We start from the raw sequence: 21371 nt of genomic DNA, 5'->3' as shown, positions 1-21371 counted from the left end.
TCCACTTAAACATATATGTCTGAGGCCTGACTGTGTCAAGTTGAAAGTATCAATCAATTATTTTCATCAATAAGAGTTGGGTGTGATAGTTTAATGTTTGATGGTTTGGTTCCCCTGTTTAAAAACATGCAGTGGCATGTGACCATTCTGTTAAGTTTTTCTGAAACAGTTTCATATGACCACATTGTCTTATGTGGATACAAGTTAATTAAACAGACTTTTAAAAATGCTTTGAGGAGTTGATGAGGCATACAGTAATTTCTTTAAACTTACTGAAGCATTAATGAGCACCACTTAACCTAATAACTGTAATCTCTCTCACTTTATCTCCACATACACACACACACACGCGCGCACACACAAATCCCTCAAAAGTTTTAGGCCTTGTGCAGCTGGTTAAAACTGCTAAGTGCTATCTCTGATGTGTGTGTGTGTGTGTGTGTGTGTGTGTGTGTGTGTGTGTGTGTGTGTGTGTGTGTGTGTGTGTGTGTGTGTGTCTGTGTGTTCACATCTAGAGCGCTGTACGTGTAAGGAGTTCACATACATTTATGCTTGTTTATTGTGCATGAATGTTGTGATTTGCAGAAATCTGGATATGATTGATGTTTCCACGTGTGCATGTTTATGCGTGAGTGCGTGTTAGTGCGTGTGCATATCTCTATCAAGCGGTGTGGGGGTTTTGGAGGCAGGGCGAGCCCATCGATCAGGTCGTGAGAGGGGCTGCCTGCAGCTCTCGCTGCAGCTGCCCACTGGGTGTGAAGGACACTGATGTGACAGCACTAATTACAGAGGCAGGAAGCCAGCGCTACAAACATTCACAGCAGCAGCTCAACCGGGCTCTGCTGGACTAAACCCATCCTCCACCAGTCACTTTGCACATCTCATCCCTCTGGGATGGATTGCATTTTAAGAGAGTCATTGCAAAAAAGAGACAGGCCAAGTGAAAAGAAGCACAGGTTTGACTTATGGGATGTAGAAACCAGAAATACTTACTAAATACAGGGCAAACTCAGTGGTGAGGCTCAAGTGAATTCCTTTGCAATTTTAAAACGGAAGAAACCTCGGTAACAAATACACAGTCAATTTTATTTTATTATGTGGTGTTACTTCTAGTATTGTACAATTTTGGAACCATTTAAGCTCATTAAGTGATTGGGATGGATTTCTCTAGGTATAAAAGTAAATTGTATATTATAACAGCAGATGTTTGTGCACTCCGAGAACTTTCTAGTTCAGTGACGGACCAAGAATGACCACTTCACTTTGCTTTACAGTGCTATATTAAAGCTCATTTAGACTTACAGCCAGAGACACAAAAATACCCCAAATGATGTCTGAAGGCAATTGAATGGAAGCACATTAACCGCACCAGCTTTATAGACGGTCATAATATGTCAGACCTGTCTGTTAGCTTGTGTTGAAGCCCTTTCCACGAGCAGGCAAATTTGTTTTAAAGCTTTAAATATATTCAACACGATTCTCACGTTTCACATCTAAAAGACATATAGGCAAATTCCAAATGGCATTTTGCTTACAATTACAGTAGCGTAGTGTAGATAACGCTGTGAAAGTATGCTCTCTCTAACCTGTCACCAGCAGGAACAGGGTGGCCTTAAACTTTGCTGGTGGCGTTCAATGTGTGAATCGTTTCCACGAGCGATAAGTTACCATCACATTTGTTTTCCATTGATTATGGCCTCTCTTTTAATTATTTCCCCAATGATCTGCACTGTAACGCAACATGCAAACATGCAGGTCATTGAAAAAGAGCTGCTGCTGGAGGGTTCTATGTCAGAAATTGTATTGATGACGCACACACACACACACACACACACATGCAGAAATGACAACACTAATATACAGTGTGACATGAAAATGGAAACACAAGGTGTTGCAGGTAAACACACACATATGAGCATATATTGCCACTGTGCATTCTAGAGCAAACACTCGTGGTTCTCAACCTATTTCGTGTCAAGGACCTCTGATTGATACACATTAGGTCACAGACCCCATTAGATTTCACTTCAGGGACCTCCAACTGAAAAGATTTTGGTTGTTGGATCTGATTAAGACCCGATTTCTAGAGTTGCCAACAACAGTTGAGGAGATAACCTTGGAGGAATGATCAGAATAGTCACTTTTATGACTCTTAGTCACACTGGGCTCACTAGTTAAATCATCTAATAGTGAAAGTAAGCTATTATCTAGTGTGTGTGCACATACTGTATGTGTGTGCCCTCTGTTACAGTAATAGAAACAGGAAATGACGCCATTACGCCCACTTTGTCTCTTATTATTATCATGAGACAGTTGATTCATCACACTAACTTATATAGTTTCGAATTTGTTCTGAGAGTTTGTGTGGGTGAATGCTGTAAATGGACTAAAAATGAGGAGTGAAGATTGACATGAGATTGTGTGGTTTTGTATGAGTCTGTATTTTGGGGGGGTTTGGGAGTTGCATATCCTTGTTTGTGTGTTTTCTGTCTTCCCACTGAACAGCAGGCTCTGTTCTTTTTCCAAACATCCAATACTGGTTTGCGTCTCCCCATTGTTTCGTTATTTCACATGGGGTTTAGTGTGCAATTAGTTTTTAGAGCGACACTCTAATTGCCTGCAGATGATCAAACTCACAGAATCCAGGTTTGTTTTTGCAAAACAGGGATTTTAGGAGCCAAATGGTAAGTCGAAGGAAAGCTGCTGCCCTGAGTGATTCTAAATAGACTTGATTTGCTTTTATCTGTCAATGAGCAGACATGGTGTGAAACATAATACATTCAGAGTTTGTTAAAGTTGTTGACAACACTTCTCTGAGTATGAGGAATGAATGAATGATCTAATTAAACAATCTGCCAGTGTTACTCGCAACTATTTGTATTACAGTGTTATTCGCTACCACCTTAGGAGAAAGGTGGAGTAAACCACACGTGTCCACGCTGTCCCTGCAGAGTCTTTTTGAGCTCAGGACGTGTCTCCAGACAGGAACGGTGCTGCTGGACCTGGAAGGCTACTCACTACCGCAGATAATTGGTGAGACATTCCCCCACTGAGTGGTCATTTTTGGCCAGATACATTTCTGGGCATACACAATGTCAGCTTGTAGCTTAATGTTAGCTAATATCTTGTTGGCAAACCAAACCCTCCCCTAGTTGAGTGGTGAGCTGCACAGAGCCCATGAGTGCAATGTAGCAAGGTGTTGTCTGCTCTGGATTGTACCTCTACAACTACAAGGTCTATTTGAATCATATTGGAACAAAATAAAGGGTCCAATTGTGAGAATTCTGCAGAGGTGCAAGCATATATGTTACTGTATTCTATATGAAACTGTGTTTTACTGCATTCACAACCAATTTAAGGCAAACCCTCATAGCATTCTAATGATAGTTGAATCTAAATAGTAGGTATTAGGTACATGGTTTGCTACTGTATGCATATTCCTCCCATAACAACCTTTTAACTTTGCCTATTGACATTTGCATGACACAGCCGCCAACTCATGCTTTTCCCACTTTCCCCACACTACTCACCACATGCCGGAGTGGAGGCTGCAGATGCATTAGTATGGAGTGGTCAATAAATCAATTCGATAAACAATAGAACATGAAACAATGACAGCAGTTACAGGGTTTCCTAGTTTGCAGCTCCATATAACATATTTGTATATGCATACACATCGATGTTGTTGCTTATACCTCAATTTCCCGTTGACGTTACTCGGTCAAGATCGGTAGATTACCTTTAGACCACCTCCTAAGGTTACCTTTGGCTCTGTAGTCTTGTGGTTAAATCCAGATGCTCAAACTCTTGCAGTCTGATACTATCACAGGATGTTGTATAAGCTGTGTGTATATATTAAAGGACATTTGCATGCCGTTTGCATGTTAAAAGCTTGCACTCAGTTGTGAACTGCTCTACACTGTGTTAAATTAAGGCCAATAACTTACTTTACACAGGACCAGCAGCACTGTATACATGTGTATACTCTCAACATAGACAGAAATGTATGCTATGGAATACAATGTGTGAATGCGTGAAATTGGGAACACTGGATCCCAATGCCAATTTTCCTCATGTGCACTTTGAATGTGTCCATTTCCAGATGACATCATTGAGAGGCAGATAGAGGAAGGCATGATATCTCCTGAACTAAGAGATCAAATCAGCTTTGTCCTGCTGAGGAAACATCGACACCAGACCAAGAAGCCAATCCACCGCGCGCTAGCCGACATTGGCAAGTCCGGCTCCTCCTCCAGTGAGTGTCCAGTTCTATAGCTTTTGGAAATGATCTAACAGAAAGAAATACATTATGGTACCACCATTTCCATGATTGATAATACTAAATACAATGTTGGACAGCATGTACTACAACATGCCATCACATAAAATGACACTGTGTCCCTGATGTATAGCAATTTATTTTCTTTATCAACGATTACTCCACTCTACTCCCATGTAGAATTTTGCAGCCTCTGATACATTTTCTATGCATATATTGGACTCACTTAGCAAATGAATGAATGTACTCCTGCAGTCAACAGGGCTCATATCCTCCACAAGGGATGTATTAATGTTTGATGAGTTAATTACCGCTGTAGCATTTCCTCATCTCATCCGGGCAGGACACCTACTGCTAGACAAATCATAAAGCATCACCCCCCACCCCTCTGTTACTGTTTGTGTCTGTTTCTGTTTCCCTTCTCTTGCCGGATCGTGATGTAGGGCCCCGAGGTGGTGCAGGGACAGGTCCAGGGCCAATAGCTAACTTTAATTGATCCACAGAGGACCTCCGAATGAAACAGCAAGCTGCCAACTATGGCCGCCTGCGTGAGTGTGTGTCTATAAGTTCACAATTTGTGGTTTGCATGCATTCTGTGCATTATGGTTGGATGCATCTCTGTCTCTCTTACTCTGTCTGTTGTTTTTAAGGTTTAACAACATTTGGTTAGGTTTTGATTCATGTAAACACAGGGTTAAATAAAATATATAATTGTTATTTTGAACTCTAGGTCACGCCCAGAGTAGGAGTATGAATGATATTGCAAATACTCCAAGCACAGACGAGGTGAAGACTTTAATCTGCTGTATATACTTCATCAGTTTGTACCATACTAACACATTAGAGAGTGATATTGACTGAGGTAATAAACAATCATTTAGCTTAACAACCTCAAAATCAACATTTCCTCAAAGCAAGTGTGTTTTACATTTGCAGGGTTTTGGCTTTATCATTAAATTCATGTTTTATCGTCTATAATAGCAAAATGTCTATTTGCATCAAAGCTCTGGAGTCTATACTCATTTTCCACTTTGACTGCAGAGATTACCAATCTCATGTCTCAGTAAGGCGTTATGTAATGTTGAATTGATGTTTTACCAGAGTGCCGAGAACCAGCTCAGTCGTAAGTGTCATCAATCTTTCATTGCTGTTGCTGGTGAAGGTGACAGCTAGGGATAGAGGAAGCATGCAAGCACATAACTCACTCATTTGTGGGGCTGATGCAATAATGTGGCTTAAACCCAGTGACACATGCTATGACCGATGCAAGGACGTGCTGTTATTGCTTGGATTAGGCTGCCAAGCTTTTGAACAGACAGGTCAAGACTAAGTGTCCTTCACAGCGATGACTAATGTTCAAAAACGAACGAATGAAAATGTGTTATTTGTTGGTGCAACTATGGCGACGAGCACTGGTTGTCCAGTTCCAAGTAACCCAGTCATGAGTGGTTGTTTGGATGTTCAAATTGTATTTACAGGCCTACAGCAGGTCACATGTGACAATGGACGTGTGTGTGTGTGTGTGTGTGTGTGTGTGTGTGTGTGTGTGTGTGTGTGTGTGTGTGTGTGTGTGTGTGTGTGTGTGTGTGTGTGTGTGTGTGTGTGTGTGTGTGTGTGTGTGTGTGTGCGCGAGCGTCAATATTGAACTGGCACCTGGAAAAACATGGATCTCTTTGTCCAGTCCGCGTGCTTGGGCTTCACATGTAGCCACAGATTTGGGCTGTGTGTTATTGGCAAAGATCTTCATCACTGAGTGTTATTGTGCTGCCATCCAATATCCTGCCACACCTTGACATGCAATCAGACAGGTCAGGTTAGCTTGCCGACCCTCTTTCAGTCTTGTTCTGCCTCTCTGATTAATGCTGTTCAATGCTCGTGAAATATCACAGGGTTGTTGTCTTGCAAATTTCTGCCGATTTAACGACAGAATCCCAGAATCACTGCCAGGTTTAGAGAAACGGTTCGATGATAAAGATGACGCTTTAATGATCAATGTGGGGACAGCCAGTCATTGCAGCCGCTAATATACGGCTGCAACTAATAGTTAATTGTAGCCTACTATCGATTTATTGGCCTATTGTCTTCTTGCGTTTTTTTTTTCGGCCGAGCCATAGCACCCCTAATGGTGGATGACGTAAGTCCATGATATGCCTTATTTATTAGACAGCACATGCTGACACTGTATCTGTCTCACAAAACGTGTTGGACGAGAACGTGTCATTTACTGAACTGGAGGTGAAACTAAAATGTATGTGCCATGTGTTTGAATTGCATCTGGAAGTGATGATGGTTTTTAAGCATCAGTTAGGAGCAGGGCTTCTCTTGGGATAATGAGTCACCCATGGCTTGTTAATGGTAGTCTGTATTTGAATAACAGATGCAAGTAGTAAATAAATAATAGGCTGTTATTTTAGATTGCCACAGTTCTGCACATAAATTGTATGTTTACCTGCCACAATCAAACACCGACTGTAAGGTTAGTGGTTAGGGATCTCGGGTTCATCCCAGTTGTAATCTGGCATCCTAATAGGAGTTCAAATGAACTCGCTAAGCTAAGGACATGGTGTACCTGCTTAACATTGTCATTGGGATCATGTTGGCATGTTGACAGTCGCTTTTAGCTCAATTACAGCCTCACAGAGCCGCCTTTGTTTGTTGCTTTAACATGGACGTACACTAATGCCTCCTCGTCTATCCAATGACAAAATGCCCACTGGGTTTGTTTCTGTGCTTACTTCATCTGTATGTGCCCGCAAAATAGCTAGCTGAAAAAGTGGCAGGAAACCAAAGATTGCAAGACTTTAATTGTAAAAACATTTACCGCATTAAATAGTTTCATTCAGCGCCCACGTAATCATTTAACATACAGTAACACTGACATTGTCTGAATCCCTATGCAGTTATTAGCTTGATTTAAGTCATTCTAGAAACTCAGCAGCAAAGACTCCAACACAAGGTAGCCCCAAGGTACCACATACCACTCTTGGGGGGGGGGGGGAGAATATAACTGTTTTCCTAGTTATTAGAGCAGTCCATAGACAGATTAATATCACCGTGATATAAGCTGAATAAAATGGTGAAGTCCTTTCTCTATCTCTCCATCTCCCAGCTCTTCAGTGATGTAGCTTACAAGGCCAGAGATCGTGAGGACCTCATCGCAGGCATAGATGAGTTTTTGGATGAGGTGATTGTGCTGCCGCCTGGAGAATGGGATCCCAAAATTCAGATTGAGCCGCCCAAGAAAGTCACCTCGGCTGACAAAAGGTTGGAGTTTTTCAATCCACATCCGCAATGCACATTGAGCTCTCAGCTTTTTTGTCTGTCGCACAATGAGCTATATGCTTACAACGTCAAACCTTCACTAAAATCAACTTGTTTTGTCAAAGATTTAGACGGTAGCTAAATATATTGATTCCTGAATGAAGCTTTATGCAGGGTGCAATAACACCTTTGAGTCAGCAAGCACCAGCCAAAGCTTGCAGGGGTGAAAAGCCTCTAAAACAGCACTGATAACATCAGGGAGTAGCCCGTTAATAATCACACATGAATACATTGATACTCTCCATATTTACTCCCATCTGTGTTGTATATATCTTTTCTGCAGAAAGTCAGTGTTTTCCGTAAACGAGCTGGGGCAGGTCAACGGTACAGCTGGAGGAGGAGGAGGAGATGCCACCGCACCATGAGCTCGGAGAGGAGCTGGCATTCACTGGACGGTAGGTAGTTCAGGTCACGTGGTAAGCTGCTGAGAGGTTTGGATTAAGCTTAACCTGACTCTGGCATATGGAAATTCAATTTGAACGTCAATTCATTCAAATTTGGGAAAGTGTAAAAATGATTTGGGTACAAATTCCACTCACCAAAAGAGGCAGATGCTCCTTAATATGCGCTTTTAAAATTTTTAATTTACTTTTATTTAACCAGATAGGTAGAAGCGAACTCAGAGACTATCGTTTTAAATGAGTTCTTGAAGGAGGGTAACGGAATGAGGTTTAGCTTATTTTGCAAACTCGTTCCAGTCGCTTGAAGCAGCAAACTGGAACGAGAAGCGGCTGAAGGCGGTGCAGACTTTTGGAATGACCGTGTTGATTAAGTTGATAGAGTGTAAATTGCCCTTATAGCCCTGAAGGATTGCCAGTGCAATGTGCTTTTGGACGCCTTTGCTTTACGCCAGAGGTGTTTTTGGCGGATCAGCTTAGACAGTTCAGTGATAAACCAGGGGAGGAAGCGGTTCTTGATTCAGATTTGTTTTTTTTGAAGGAGCGTGTCTGTTCAAAATGGATGCAAAGAATAATCTTGGGTCAGTGCAGCAGTGATGGACTACCAGTTTCAGTGCTGTGCCTAAAACAGAACCAATAAACCAAATGTGATTTTATCCGGATCGAATTCAGTGACACTTTTTTATTAAGCATCCTAACCAGTGTGTTTTTTCCATGTACGTTAGCTTCTGTGGTGGTCTGTACCGGGACATAAAGCGGAAATTGCCATGGCTGCCTCATGATATCTATGATGGTTTCCACTATCAGTCCATCTCCGCCGTGTTCTTCATCAACTTGGGCTGCATCACCAACGCCATCACCTTCGGTGGTCTGCTGGGAGATGCTACCGACAACTACCAGGTAAAATAGAACGAGAGCGCCAAACTCAAGAAAGTGATTTATGTAAACTTGGTTTATGGATTCGATTTGCACTTCTGACACAAAGGGTTCTATACACGATGGCAGGCTATGTTTCTAAGGCTTTACATCATAGCATAATTCAGCCAGGCCGGTCATTTCCCTCTGCTTCCAGTTGTTGTGCTAAGCTATTTAGCTGCTCCACAGCTGCATATTTATTGCACCAAGAAAGCAAATAAGCATATTTTACAAAATACTATACACTGCTAGCTTGACATACGTTTTTCTGTTTTAAAATTGTATTTGTGCTGAATTAAAACTATATTTTCAGCATTTCAGTCATCTGAATGTGTTTGCATATTTGAACAAGTGAGAAAAACTACAAGACAATATCATCATTCAATCTAAACTTCTCAGTCATAAAACAGTGATACTGTTGACTCTCTAATATGAACTTCCCCTTGCCAGAGAGTGTCTGGCTTCATAAATATGCCTCAGGCTGCACTGCACTGTGAAGTCAGAGTATTTTTAGCTCATTATGGTTTTGCATCACGTCTCCTTTTTCCTATTCCTGCCTCAATACCTTTGCACCAATACAAGCATTGACAAACTCATGCACACACACACACAGGGATCATTTCAGGTAAGTGCTTTGACTGGCACTCGTTCCCTCCTCTCACTGTCAAGTTGAAATAAACCATCTTGTTTAATGTCTGATGCAATAACACACCGCAGTCACTTCCGCGTCACGTCCTCCAACACACACACACACACCACAACCTTTTTTTTTTTCAAATCAGTCCCAACTCTCCCAGCTATTTTCGGTGGCACTTTCATTTCCCACCAACTTGATCTGTGAGTCTCATTCCACAATAATGTGTATATTAACTCCCCCCGTTCCCTTTGTCTTTCCCTTCCGGCAGGGTGTGATGGAGAGTTTCTTGGGAACAGCTCTGGCTGGCACTGTCTTCTGTCTCTTCAGCGGTCAGCCCCTCATCATCCTCAGTTCCACTGGACCCATCCTCATATTTGAAAAGCTCCTTTTTGAATTCAGCAAGTGAGCTTCTTGAGAGCCAAATGATCTTGCAGTAGACAGACAAAGTGGGAGTACCGTACCTGACACCACTCATATTGTAATTTAGAGGATTATTATATAATCCCATTATGAAGAAAAAACACGACTGAATCTCCTGCTCTACACTATGACCCCTCTTCTTGATAATGATACATATGTACCGGTTTTCAAAGTCTATACACTTGGAATAGGTTGCTGCATTTGTTATATTTTTCCGTATGTTCATGTTACCGATACATATGATATATGTGCAGAAGACTATTGGATATGTTTGTGTTGGTTGTATACATGATTTCCCTTCATCAATGCATTCACCATGCTTCTCTGACCTCTCACTGCCAAAGGAACAACAGCATAGACTACATGGAGCTCCGTCTGTGGATCGGCATGCACTCCTGCCTGCAGTGTTTCATCCTGGTAGCTACAGATGCCAGTTACATCATTAAATACATGACACGCTTCACCGAGGAGGGCTTCTCAAGCCTCATCTCCTTCATCTTCATCTCTGATGCCATCAACAAGATGGTGGGCTCCTTCAAATATTACCCCATCAACGCTGACTTTAAGCCTGACTACGTCACCACCTACAAGTGCGAATGCCTGGCTCCAGACCTGAGTGAGTTCACCCCTTGGCTCAGGGAGGTGCAGGGGGCTTATCCACAAGGTGGCAGTGTGGCTACAAGTGGCTCTTTTTGGGCTCAGTAGACTGATTAACTAATGTATTTGTTTTGTAGGAACCGAGCATGTTATTGAACATCACTATAAAATACAAGATAAAAACCTGCCGGAGTTAGCAAGAATGCTAATTTACATCCGAGGCAGGCAGATTGTAAAGGAGACTAAAAACGCCTGTATTCACTTTACCAAACCTTTGGTTGTGGAGAACGTCTTTCCCACTTTTCATGAGCGACACTTTCTCATCTGAGTATAGAGTCAGAAAGTCCACAAAAGACAGATGGGATGGGAGGATTGGATGGGTCAAACAAACATGGGACTTTCAGTCAGAAGCCCCGTGTGAAACCAAGTCAGTCGAGTTGGGAGTGAGAATGTTTTGTCATGATATTAAAGCCAGTTATCGGAGAGCGTTGAAAAAAACTGTTCATTTTGAAGCTGCACTAAACCGGTTTTTATCTTAAATGTTTATCATATCAGCCTAAGTATGAATGTAGTGCTGCATGTAAGAAGAAAGTCCAGTTCTCATTAGTAAAGGGTGGTAGCCTTCCTTTTCCAAATCAAATGATGCTGCCAATTACGTACTAATTACTACCAACCATTTTCTAGAGCGGTTTGTGAGTTAATGTCCTGCCATACCTCTACACTATAATACTAACTTGAAGAGTAATTTGAGATCCATCACAGTGAGGAAAATTTGCTGCAATGTATATTTTTCCTTTAATTGGGTTGAAACAGCAGAAGCTGCTTTGTAAACTGTCCCTTCGTGTGCATTCGGCAGCAGAACAGCAAACTGTTAACAAAATTGACAAACGTCTTTTTCCCAATTATTCATGTTTACTCATTGCTCTGGATATGAGTACATCATCCAACAGGTGCCTCTTGAATCCATTTTAGGAAGCTAATGGTGATGTCAGATTAAAGAAAAATAGAAATTCATAGTTTTTCTAGTGTAAGTACAACTACATTTTTGCATTTATCTGTTGTTACTGTTGGCCAGGACAATACACTGTATTGACTGCTTTAACTTACACAGATATACAATGTTGTCTTGTATACCGACTAATAAGTAACACAAAATTGCAGTAGAGAAATGTCAAGTATATGTTTAAACTAGTGTAGAAAGAGTTTCCCCATTACAGAGTTTGTCCACCAGAGAACTCTCACTAAGCTTATTTTTCAACTATAAAATGTACCGTTCAGCACATACCTTTAATAACCAAATAGAAGGTGTCCTTTTAAGAAAACATTGTTTATGTGTTTGTGTAAAAAGATACATTCTGAACTTGAACTATTTCTCTTGGGCTTGCGTGGCTTCATGGTAATCTAATTTAAATGAGATTCCTTCATTGTACCAATTCACAGATGTTATGTAATCTGTTGACTGTCTTTGAAAATGGCAGTGATTTGCAGTCATTTTTGCAAACATTGATTTCTGTAACTGACTTGTCTCTTGTTTGTTTTCGTCATGCACAAATAATTTGGCTACCGTCTCTTGGAGGTGAGTACCTCTTTGTTTGTCTGCATGAGCCTCGAGTGCTCTCTGCAATGCCCAGACGCTGGATTCTCATTGTGTTTTGTCTTTTTTTTGTTTCCCTCCTCACCCCGCTTCCTTTGATGTCTCATTACCTCCCTGTTTCTGCCTGTCTCTCTCTCCCATTCATAAAAAGTGGCTGCAATGATCTTCAATGGTTTAGTTCCAAATCCAGATAACAGCTCTAGTGTCTCTGGAGTAAGCACTTGTTTTCATTCCCTTTTCATTTTGTTGGCTCTATATACAACCATGTCTCCTTCAAAAATATGTTCCCATACAACTAAACTGCACCCTCAATTACGAAAACATTTTCTCCTCCACGGAACAGTTGCCGTTTTAAATCGTTTCAAACATGTGGTAAACAAACAATGCAAAACAAAAAAAACATACAAAACTATTTCGTTAGTTTAGTCAAAAAACATCATAGTTTGGCTTAAAATGCTTACTAAGTTTAAACAAAACTAAAAACCGCAACAAAAGTTGGTTATGTTTAGGCAACACAAGTTCTTCATTCACACAGGGCACAAAAGTCTTCTGGGTTAAAGACCGCTGTCTTGTGGTCCATCCATCACTCCGACCTCGTCCTTACTAATTTAAAATGTATTTGTGATTCGTCCAAAATAAACGACAAAATATGTTTCCCTCAAAACGCAAATCACAATGCAGTTTTCCCAGAATGAATTACTGGGGCTGTATTTAAGCCCATATGATAGCAATGTTAGAAAAGACTAAAGAGCTACCTGTTTTGTTTACAGCCAAACCAAGTATTATCAACTGTGTCTGACAAAGAAGTCGCTTTATTCTCCTCTTTCTCGCCTTTGTTTGTTTCTTTCATCGAACCCATCGTCTCGTCTCGCTCTGGATTACAACTTCACATCTATGATGACAATTTTTTACTCCGTCTGTTTCCTTTTTTTCTCTACGTCTGTGTCAAAACACTTCACTCTTCTTCATCCTCTCCTGTCTCCCCACCACTGCCAACCACCACCCCAGTTGAATGTGACAGGTTTGGACCAGCTGAGCAAGAAGGAGTGTCTTAAGTACGGAGGCTCTCTGGTGGGAAAGACCTGCAAGTTCGTCCCTGATCTGGCCCTCATGTCCTTCGTCCTCTTCTTCGGCACCTATTCCATGACTGTCACCCGCAAGAAGTTCAAGTTCAGTCGCTACTTCCCCACCAAGGTGACGATATGATCTGTCAGTCTATCTGTGTATTTTCTAAAATGAATAAAACATATATATATTACAACATATTTGCAGAATAAGTCAGATGAGTCTAGTTTAAATTATACTGGACTCATCGCCTCATCGCACTTGAGTGGAATTGGACTTGAGTGAAATTGGACTCACTAAATCCTCTCAACAAACGGTGTCAGGCTGCCTGTTCCGCTCTATTTGTGGCCAAATTTATTCACAAAAAACTTATCAAAATAAAATTCAGAGCTTCAAGTCCTATTGTCAAAAATCTAGTTTGACTCACCAGACGATGGTAATTGCTTTAATGAAATACAAAAAAGCTAGGGTGCTTTAATCCTCTCCGAGAATGTCAATAAACAAAATCAAGAAATCCAAAATGAAAATAACCATCTAATTTCTCAGTAAACTGGCAAGTCTTCAACCACAAAGCCAGCGCTTCGATCCCCGAGTCCTACCGTCAGAAGGTCTGTCCTTAAGCGAGACACTGAACCTCAGGTTGCTCCCCCAGCACTTCAAAGCAGCCTACTGCTCCTAAAAAGGCGTACGACTCCTAATTGACGAATTGTCCCTTTTGATAGTTCATGTACTGTTGTTGATTGTACAGCCGTGTTGATACAATACCCTCAGACCCAAAATGGCACTGCTGCTGACATCTGTCCTGTTTCTGATCTCTAACAGACAACGGATGGTCAAACAGACAAACACAAGGATGATACTTTGACTCAAGTGAAGCAAGCACCAGCTCAGCTTTTTATATATCAGCCTGTGTCTCTCTGCTAAGAAACGTTTATTTTTCTACTTTTGTTTTTTCTCCGTCTGTTGTCAGTTGAGGAAACTCATCAGTGACTTCTCTATCATCATGGCCATCATGACGTTCGTGGGGCTTGATATGTTGTTGGGACTCAAAACTCCCAAGCTAATCGTCCCCACAGAATTTAAGGTACCTATTTTCAAACTATTTTCAAAATAAGAGTCAATTTGTTGATAAATTAGCTGTATGAATTAGCTGCTCTCACAAAGTTTTTGACAGCACAAACTGAAGCAAATCATTGTCATGTATTTATTTCAGTTAACAAACAAGTGCTTTCCCAGACTGGATGGTGATTAATACCACCAGATCTTATTTTGGGGCTTCATGGCGAAGAGGGTGAATACGTGCTGCCACCAATTTATAGTTTTATATTTTTTAGATATCATCGAAAAAAATTAAATTTCCCTTTACCAATTTTGACAATTTTTTTGTAGGTCTATGACATAAAATCCCCAAAAAAACGTTCAAATTGAAAAACAAATTACTTAGAAAAATGATCCTGGCAAAAGACAACAACAATAACACCTGTTTAATGAATCATGTTTTTTTTAAGGAACTTTGAAATATTATCCCGCAAAATCTTTTTTTTTTCACCTGTTCTTAAGTCATTAACACATGAGAGAAAACAACTTAGTTCAGACTTCTTACTTATGTAACACACATCACTGCCAATCGTGTGAGCAATCTAGAAACCTGTCTGAATCGTGACTGTAATAACATGTGTGCTGGCCTTCTTGCAGCTTGTAGTTCATCCCCATGCCTGTGCTGTACGGTGTCTTCCTCTACATGGGCGTAGCTTCCCTCAGTGGAATCCAGGTAGGCCTACACTGTGTGGCAGCTGTTGATGTTGTTTATCATAATAAATTGAGTTATTGTGGCTGGACATCTCACTTATTGCATTTCTGACAGCAGGCGGGAAGTGGCTTATTAAAGCTGCCAAGTAAACAAACAAGCAGGCAGGCAGACGGGATCCTTGTTGTGTCCTTACACACATCAGAGAAAGCAGAATTACAAGGGCGATGAAAAAAGGATTTGTTTTAAGCTCCCAAATTTTGTAAATGTGCAAATGTGGAATGGATAAAGAAGAGATATCAACCCCTGGGCTGAATACATAAACTGTACCTGTACTCTCAGTGTATCTCTGTGTTGAACCCTTCAGATTCTGGGTCTGTTGGTCGTCCGAAAGATGCTGGACATGGTCTTCTCCCAGCACGACCTGGCTTGGCTAGACGACCTCCTTCCTGGGAAAGAGAAGAAGAAGAAGAAGAAGAAGAAGAAGAAGAAGAAGAAGAAGGATGACGATTAGAAGAAGGGGAAGGGGAAGGACAAGGAGAAGAAGAAGTCCAAACCAGACGACAGTGAGGAGGAGGTGAGGAACAAGAGCTTCTGCTGCCCCCTGCAGTAAGAGATGGATCATGACACAAGTTTCTGATGATTCGGCTCTCTATTTTGTGTTTGCTTGCAGGACAAGTGTCACGTCTCCTCCAACCACTCAGCCAGCCAAGATTCAGACTTGGATCGCAGGTACTGTGTCCTTAAACTGCACATCCCCTACAAAGATCTTGTCTCTCCTGATGTTGCACAGTCTCAGTGGGGAGCGTACTGCCAGGATGCTGCTACACACAGTGGTCTTCAACACACACACACACACGTGTGCAAGGGAAACGTTTGTCATACAGAGTAAATATGCACAGATTAAAGGGTCAGTTCACACAAATTCCCAAAAGAAAAAAAGGTGCACAGTAAATCTAGTTGTAGTTATATCTCAGTCAACCAACTGGCACTAAAAGAGCAATCAGAGCACTGATGATTTGAGTACATTACCATGGTTAAAGGGCTGCTTTAGTGCTTTAGATGAGTGTAGTACGTGAGTCTAGCAGCAATCTCCAGTTGTTGTTTACTTCCAAATCAATCACTTATTTTATGACAAGCCATCTAATAATACAATGCCCTTGTTACTTTCATATTCCTTCATTCATTCTTTGTCTGGTTTTAAGAATACATTTTGTAATTCTTCATTGATGTGTGTTGTTAGTTTTGAAGTTTTCTGAAAGGCAGTGACTTTGAGGTTAAGTATAGTTTGCTCTGTGTCACAAAGCCATTGGTCAGGGTCCTTTTTTTGGATTCACATATATATGAAATTGAATTAGATGAATAAAAATAATGTGTGGTATATTCAGCCTGTTGTGTAGTACATGGAAAGGATTTAGCTTGTCTATGTATATATAATAAATCAGTCTGTGATGCTCACACCTGCATGTGAAATGTAGCCTGTAGCTTTTTTGTTGCTCTCTGAACTACCTTCACCTGGAGCTGCAGCAGTTTCAATGGAGATGTTTGCATTGAAAAAGCAGCTGGTGAGGCTGTTTCTGGCAACTTTTTCTCAATCAGCTGAACATTAACCACAAATACTTAGGCCTAGTTTGACCCTGTTTCTTTCACTTTGTGGGAGATTCTGAATTTCTAAATTGTGCTTTCTGTCTGCATTGCTTAGAAAGAGGCATGGTTTGGATTTGACTGTGTAATTTATTATTGATTCATTTGTTTTGCAAGATGTTGTCAACTGTGGATTAAGATGAAGAAGATGTTGCCATGTGATTCTCTTTTATGCATTTATACTTTGCCGTAAATGCATTTCTTTCACCAAAATCCATCTGTTTTGAAACAGTTTAAAAATAAAACAAAGAAGATATCGCCTTCAAATGAGGTTCTGCATTCAGTCATGTTACAACATGTAGTGACGTAAACAGTGTAAATGGTGTACGGTTGAACACAAATTAACTTAGAGGGAAACTTCAAATTCTTGATGGATGTCAGACTCAAAGTGAAATCTGTAGTTTTGTTTTGTGAACTATTGAAGATTTATATATAAAAAAACAGGATTTGCTCATTTAATAAAGTGTACCGGTAGTCATTTAGTGAAGGTACTGTAGGTTCCATTTTTCTTTTGTCACTATTTACATCACATTGTCTTGATAATATAAGGGTCCATTTACTTTTGGCACCAGAACTTCCTCAGTTCCAGTGTACATAAAGTTCATGAGGTAGAAATGGACTACTAAACTACTCTCAGCTCCATTGCCGTATTAAACGCGTCTCTCTTGTAGTGAAGGTTTACAAAGGGCCACAACAAACGGATTCCCGTGTTCACGGTATAAATTCTTTCCCTGCCTTAAAGTCACCGGTCCCAGTCTTAACCACGCGGTAACCCGTGTCTTGTGGTGTGACGTCACTTTGGCCCTGCGGACACTTGCGAAGCTCACGGATACTGCAAGCATAAATCAAGCTGAAGGAAACGGAGCATTGAGTGTGTAAAGTAGGCCGAACTCAAACATCAATTGAAACTAATTGTCCGAACCCAGCCAGGTCGGGTATCCACACTTTAGTACAGATACAAACAAAACGGGGCCCGATTCTTAAAAACATTGTGAATGCCTCAGCAATCCCTGGCCTCATGTACAGATTTGGGGAGTTTGGTAATGAAAGAGATACATTCAGAGTGGTGTATCCCTAATTTTTAATTCTTTGGCACAACATATAGTACAATCATACTGTTTATAAAGACGGGGGTTTGATAATATTGGAGTAATATTTGAGACAATAAAGTCACAAAATAGGACTCTACACCAAACGTCCGAAACACAGAATTTGAGTACCGTTATTAATAGTACAAATAATAAATGTGATTATTATTATAATTTGGAATACACTCAAAATGTGTAGTTTACTCTACAACGACAAACGTAAATCATTTTCAAAATCGTTGAAAATTTAAAGTGGCTTATTTCCAATCCTACAGCGGCTTCAGTAAAAGCTGATAGCAGCGTCACGTCAACACACATGAAGGGTTCAGCAGAGCATCGGAGTGTTTGGTGAACCCGTCAGCGAAGCCCTCCCCTTCCGCCAGCGTCGGCCTCCGGTTGCACATGGGGCACAGTTTGTTGCGTTCCTGTGAGGCTCTCATCCAGATGATGAGGTTCCAGCGCTGGCCAGAGGAGATGGGCAGGGCCCCGTGCATGTGTTGGCCCCGGTGGAGGAGGCCCTCGGTCACCCTGTGTTGAACCTCTGAACACTCCATCTCACTTAAAGGCACCTGCAGGGGGCATACAACCGCTAACTTTAGACATGATTTAGCTGTTTTGTCATCAAATGACATCAAAAATTGTCCCACCATTACGGCTGTTATAATACATTTAAAATATTAGGTTGTTTAGTTTTAATGAGATGCAATTACAGTAGCTCTAAACTGCCAGAAAACTTTACTCCGGCTTTCTTATCTTAGAGACTACGTTCACAACTTGTCACTACCGTAGGACATACTTCTGTGATCTTTCCAAACATGAACCTTTTCTTAAAGGCAATTCCTCTAAGAGAAAAAACTAAAGGATTCAAAATGCACAAAGAAACAACTTTTGCATCATAATAAAATCTCAACTACAGGAAAATCTTTTCAGAACTCACTGTTGAAAGACTGTCAGTATAATCTTTTAAAGTGTTTGTTGTTGTAATACTCGTTTTGGCCACAAGAGGCCAAGATGCCCCAAAAGCATTCATGTTTTGTTCCAGGTGATTTTAAATTTACATAACTTGCTAACACACAATATCATTAAGTTACTTGTGTTTAGAGTGCATTGAGAAATCAATAAGCATTTTTTTAAGGAACATATAAAGTTTATCCTGCAAAACCTTTCTTCACCTGCTTTTAAATCATAAACACATGAAGAGAAAACTATTAAGATCAGACTTAGAAAATGAAAACCAGAATTTTTTTTTTCTCACTTGCCTTTTAGAGCTTGAGCATAGATAACCTCGTGGTGGTTGTATGTGTGGTAATATCAGTAATAACAGCAGCAGTAGTCATAGTATCATAGTACAGTATTATACCTGTCTCATATCACCAAAATAAAGGTTGCCCTCTGTGAAGACCCTGCCCAGGGAAACATTAAGGGTGACCTCTGCATTGTCGTAATGGTAGCTCAGGTCCAGGTCTTCATTCATGTCATATTTAACAACAAAGGCCTTGTGGCTGTCCAGACAGCGTCCCCCACAGTCCGGGTACAGCAGGGAGGTGAGCGGATGCAGGTAGAGCTCACGGAAGGGTGTGATGAAGCCCTCGTCAAAACCCAGTTCATTCAGGAGGATCTGGAGGAGAGAAAATGAGACGAATATCATGAATATTAGAACCGATAACTTGTTTTATTTCCTGACCTTCTTACGACCACACATATTTAAGTTAGACCTCTTTCATGGCTTCAACTTTTTAGATCTTCCTAATTTAAGGTTTCCGCTGCAACGCTCCATCTTGGCTAAAAAAAGATATAATGCACTGAATATTTAAATGTTACTGTGAAATAACCTTTGAATTTCCCTGAATTATTTAGACAATCTATCAAAAGTTCCTGCAAGTACCTGCTTGGAATACACCTCTCATGTTTTACAGAGTTCTACATATTTCATGGCTGAGGGACCACTATAGGCCAAGGATCCAAATGTCATGGCAGAATAAAGATGAAATGTGAATGACTGAGTGAGGTTAATTGGTACTTTTTCAGGGGTTTCTGCCTGTAGAAACACATACATTACCCCATAATGGTTCATGGTGTTGGGTCTTCCTTTAGGGGCGGAGGACTGCTCAAAGTGCTCCAGCTCCTCCATCAGCTCCTCACAGAAGCGTTTCTCAAACACAGGGAAACGATAAACCCTTGCAGCTTCAACAGACAGACGGGAATCTCTTAAATGTGCACCATGTGGCATTTTAGTACATCAATATATTGTTATCTAACTGGGATGATGTGGTGCAATCAATATAAACAAATGAGAGCAGTCCTCATTGTCCTGAGTCAAAGTTGAGGACCATTCTTACGTCTAATATGAGGTGTCTCTATGGCATTATGGGTACTCTTTGATGTCAACCCAAAACTGAGAGGAAATGAAAACACCCCCCAGCTAACCTGCCTCTTCCTCCAACATGTCTCCGAGACCTTCTTCACTGATGTTGCTGCTTCGACAACACTCAACAATCTGCTTGAACTTTGGTGCGAGGAAGGACTCCTGAGGAGAGGTGGTGTGCAAAGCGTGTCTCAGCAAGGTGTTGTTAACACATTATTAATGAAGCTATTAGCAGTGGCTGATGCAGAAGGTACCTGCAGATGGTAGACATGAGGATGAAGAGGCTGGTACATGTCTTTAATAGCAACGGCTCTCTCAGCAGAAGTCACACTTAGACGCCTCCGCCTGTCCACTTCCTGTGAAATCTAAATGGAGTAGTCATACAGTCAAAGGCAGCGTTGGTAATCTAAAAATGTTCAAAACATTTTTGATATTTGTTTTTTTTTTTTAATTCTCATTAAATCCTGAACTTGTCTTGTTCTGTAAGACCAACAGTAAACAGTCAACCCAGAGATACTAGGTTAAGAAAACAAATCACATTTGACTCACATTGAAGAGACAAAAACGAGAGAATTTAGAGCATTTTATTTAGAAAAATAACTCAAACAATTATTAAGTGTCATCACAAAAAAAGGATGATCAAATATTCAGATGAATTCTCTGTTGATCAATTTATCAATTCATCAAATTGTTGGAGCTCCGTGGGGGCGTTTTTCAAATGTATGTGGGTTAATAAAGTCAGTGAAATGTTTGAGCTTTATTTCACACCTAAAATGAAGCGAACCAACCAAATGTAAATCATGTCAGTACTTTATTAAAAGTTTGTTGGTATTGTTACACACAAACAGACACAGAGTTCAAACACACAAACACTCTTCCTCACCTTGTTGAGCACATCCTCGAACTGTTGGTCCGTCACGCAGCCAAGCCTCCGAAGTATCTGTGCAGCATTAAACGCAACAATACACACAATAGAGTTCACAAACCGGACATTTCACTCACAATATATATTTTTGTTTTAAAAACGTAACTAAAATCCACTCACGGATTGGTAGTCCAGTCTGAACTGCTGCTCGGATGAAAAGCGGACATGGAGCTTGTAGTCCTCCAGGAAAACATTATCAGTGGTGAAACAGTTGCAGGTGTAAAACCGGCGACTTCCGTCTTCCTTGTTTGTCATTACTACCAGTTTGAAAAAGGAAACGCTTCAATCAAACACATAGACGTGTAATAAACGTAGTAATACCATCAAGACAGTCTGTTTACTGACAAGCTACACGGCTGATGCTGTGTTAACGCTA

The 21371-nt window shown here is 40.8% G+C and overlaps 2 protein-coding genes across 2 annotated transcripts; one reads left to right on the top strand and one right to left on the bottom strand.

Moving 5' to 3' along the window:
* Positions 1-1875: 1875 nt before the first annotated feature.
* slc4a5a (solute carrier family 4 member 5a) lies at positions 1876-16232 on the top strand (the record flags this gene model as incomplete). The annotated part of the gene is given in 21 exon segments (XM_079270740.1): positions 1876-1897; positions 2908-3033; positions 4103-4255; positions 4723-4772; positions 4776-4827; positions 5010-5065; positions 6324-6413; positions 7389-7543; positions 7884-7934; positions 7936-7995; positions 8724-8898; positions 9819-9952; positions 10315-10586; positions 12313-12374; positions 13170-13355; positions 14197-14310; positions 14929-14997; positions 15341-15484; positions 15488-15550; positions 15647-15780; positions 16217-16232. Coding segments are annotated over 21 exon segments (2184 nt in total).
* A 1481-nt stretch (positions 16233-17713) lies between these two features.
* ogfod2 (2-oxoglutarate and iron-dependent oxygenase domain containing 2) lies at positions 17714-21365 on the bottom strand. Its single transcript, XM_079269941.1, has 7 exons — positions 21116-21365; positions 20954-21010; positions 20325-20435; positions 20133-20232; positions 19765-19889; positions 19066-19323; positions 17714-18274 (listed from the first exon to the last, which is right to left on the bottom strand). Exons 1-7 carry the CDS (start codon positions 21248-21250, stop codon positions 18008-18010), a joined length of 1053 nt encoding a protein of 350 aa, XP_079126067.1. The 5' UTR covers positions 21251-21365; the 3' UTR covers positions 17714-18007.
* Between the last annotated feature and the right edge of the window lie 6 nt (positions 21366-21371).

The sequence above is a fragment of the Melanostigma gelatinosum genome, assembly GCF_949748355.1.
Source record: "Melanostigma gelatinosum genome assembly, chromosome: 6".
Classification (NCBI taxonomy): domain Eukaryota; kingdom Metazoa; phylum Chordata; class Actinopteri; order Perciformes; family Zoarcidae; genus Melanostigma; species Melanostigma gelatinosum.
This window is presented reverse-complemented; position numbering and strand designations above follow the sequence as displayed.

Coding starts and splice junctions, on each gene's coding strand:
- ogfod2 (XM_079269941.1), bottom strand. CDS start 21,250: ATGACAAACAAGGAAGACGGAAGTCGCCGGTTTTACACCTGCAACTGT. Junction 20,436..20,953: donor TCGAGGATGTGCTCAACAAG/GTGAGGAAGAGT, acceptor TACTCCATTTAG/ATTTCACAGGAAGTGGACAG. Junction 18,275..19,065: donor ATTTTGGTGATATGAGACAG/GTATAATACTGT, acceptor TGCCCCCTGCAG/GTGCCTTTAAGTGAGATGGA.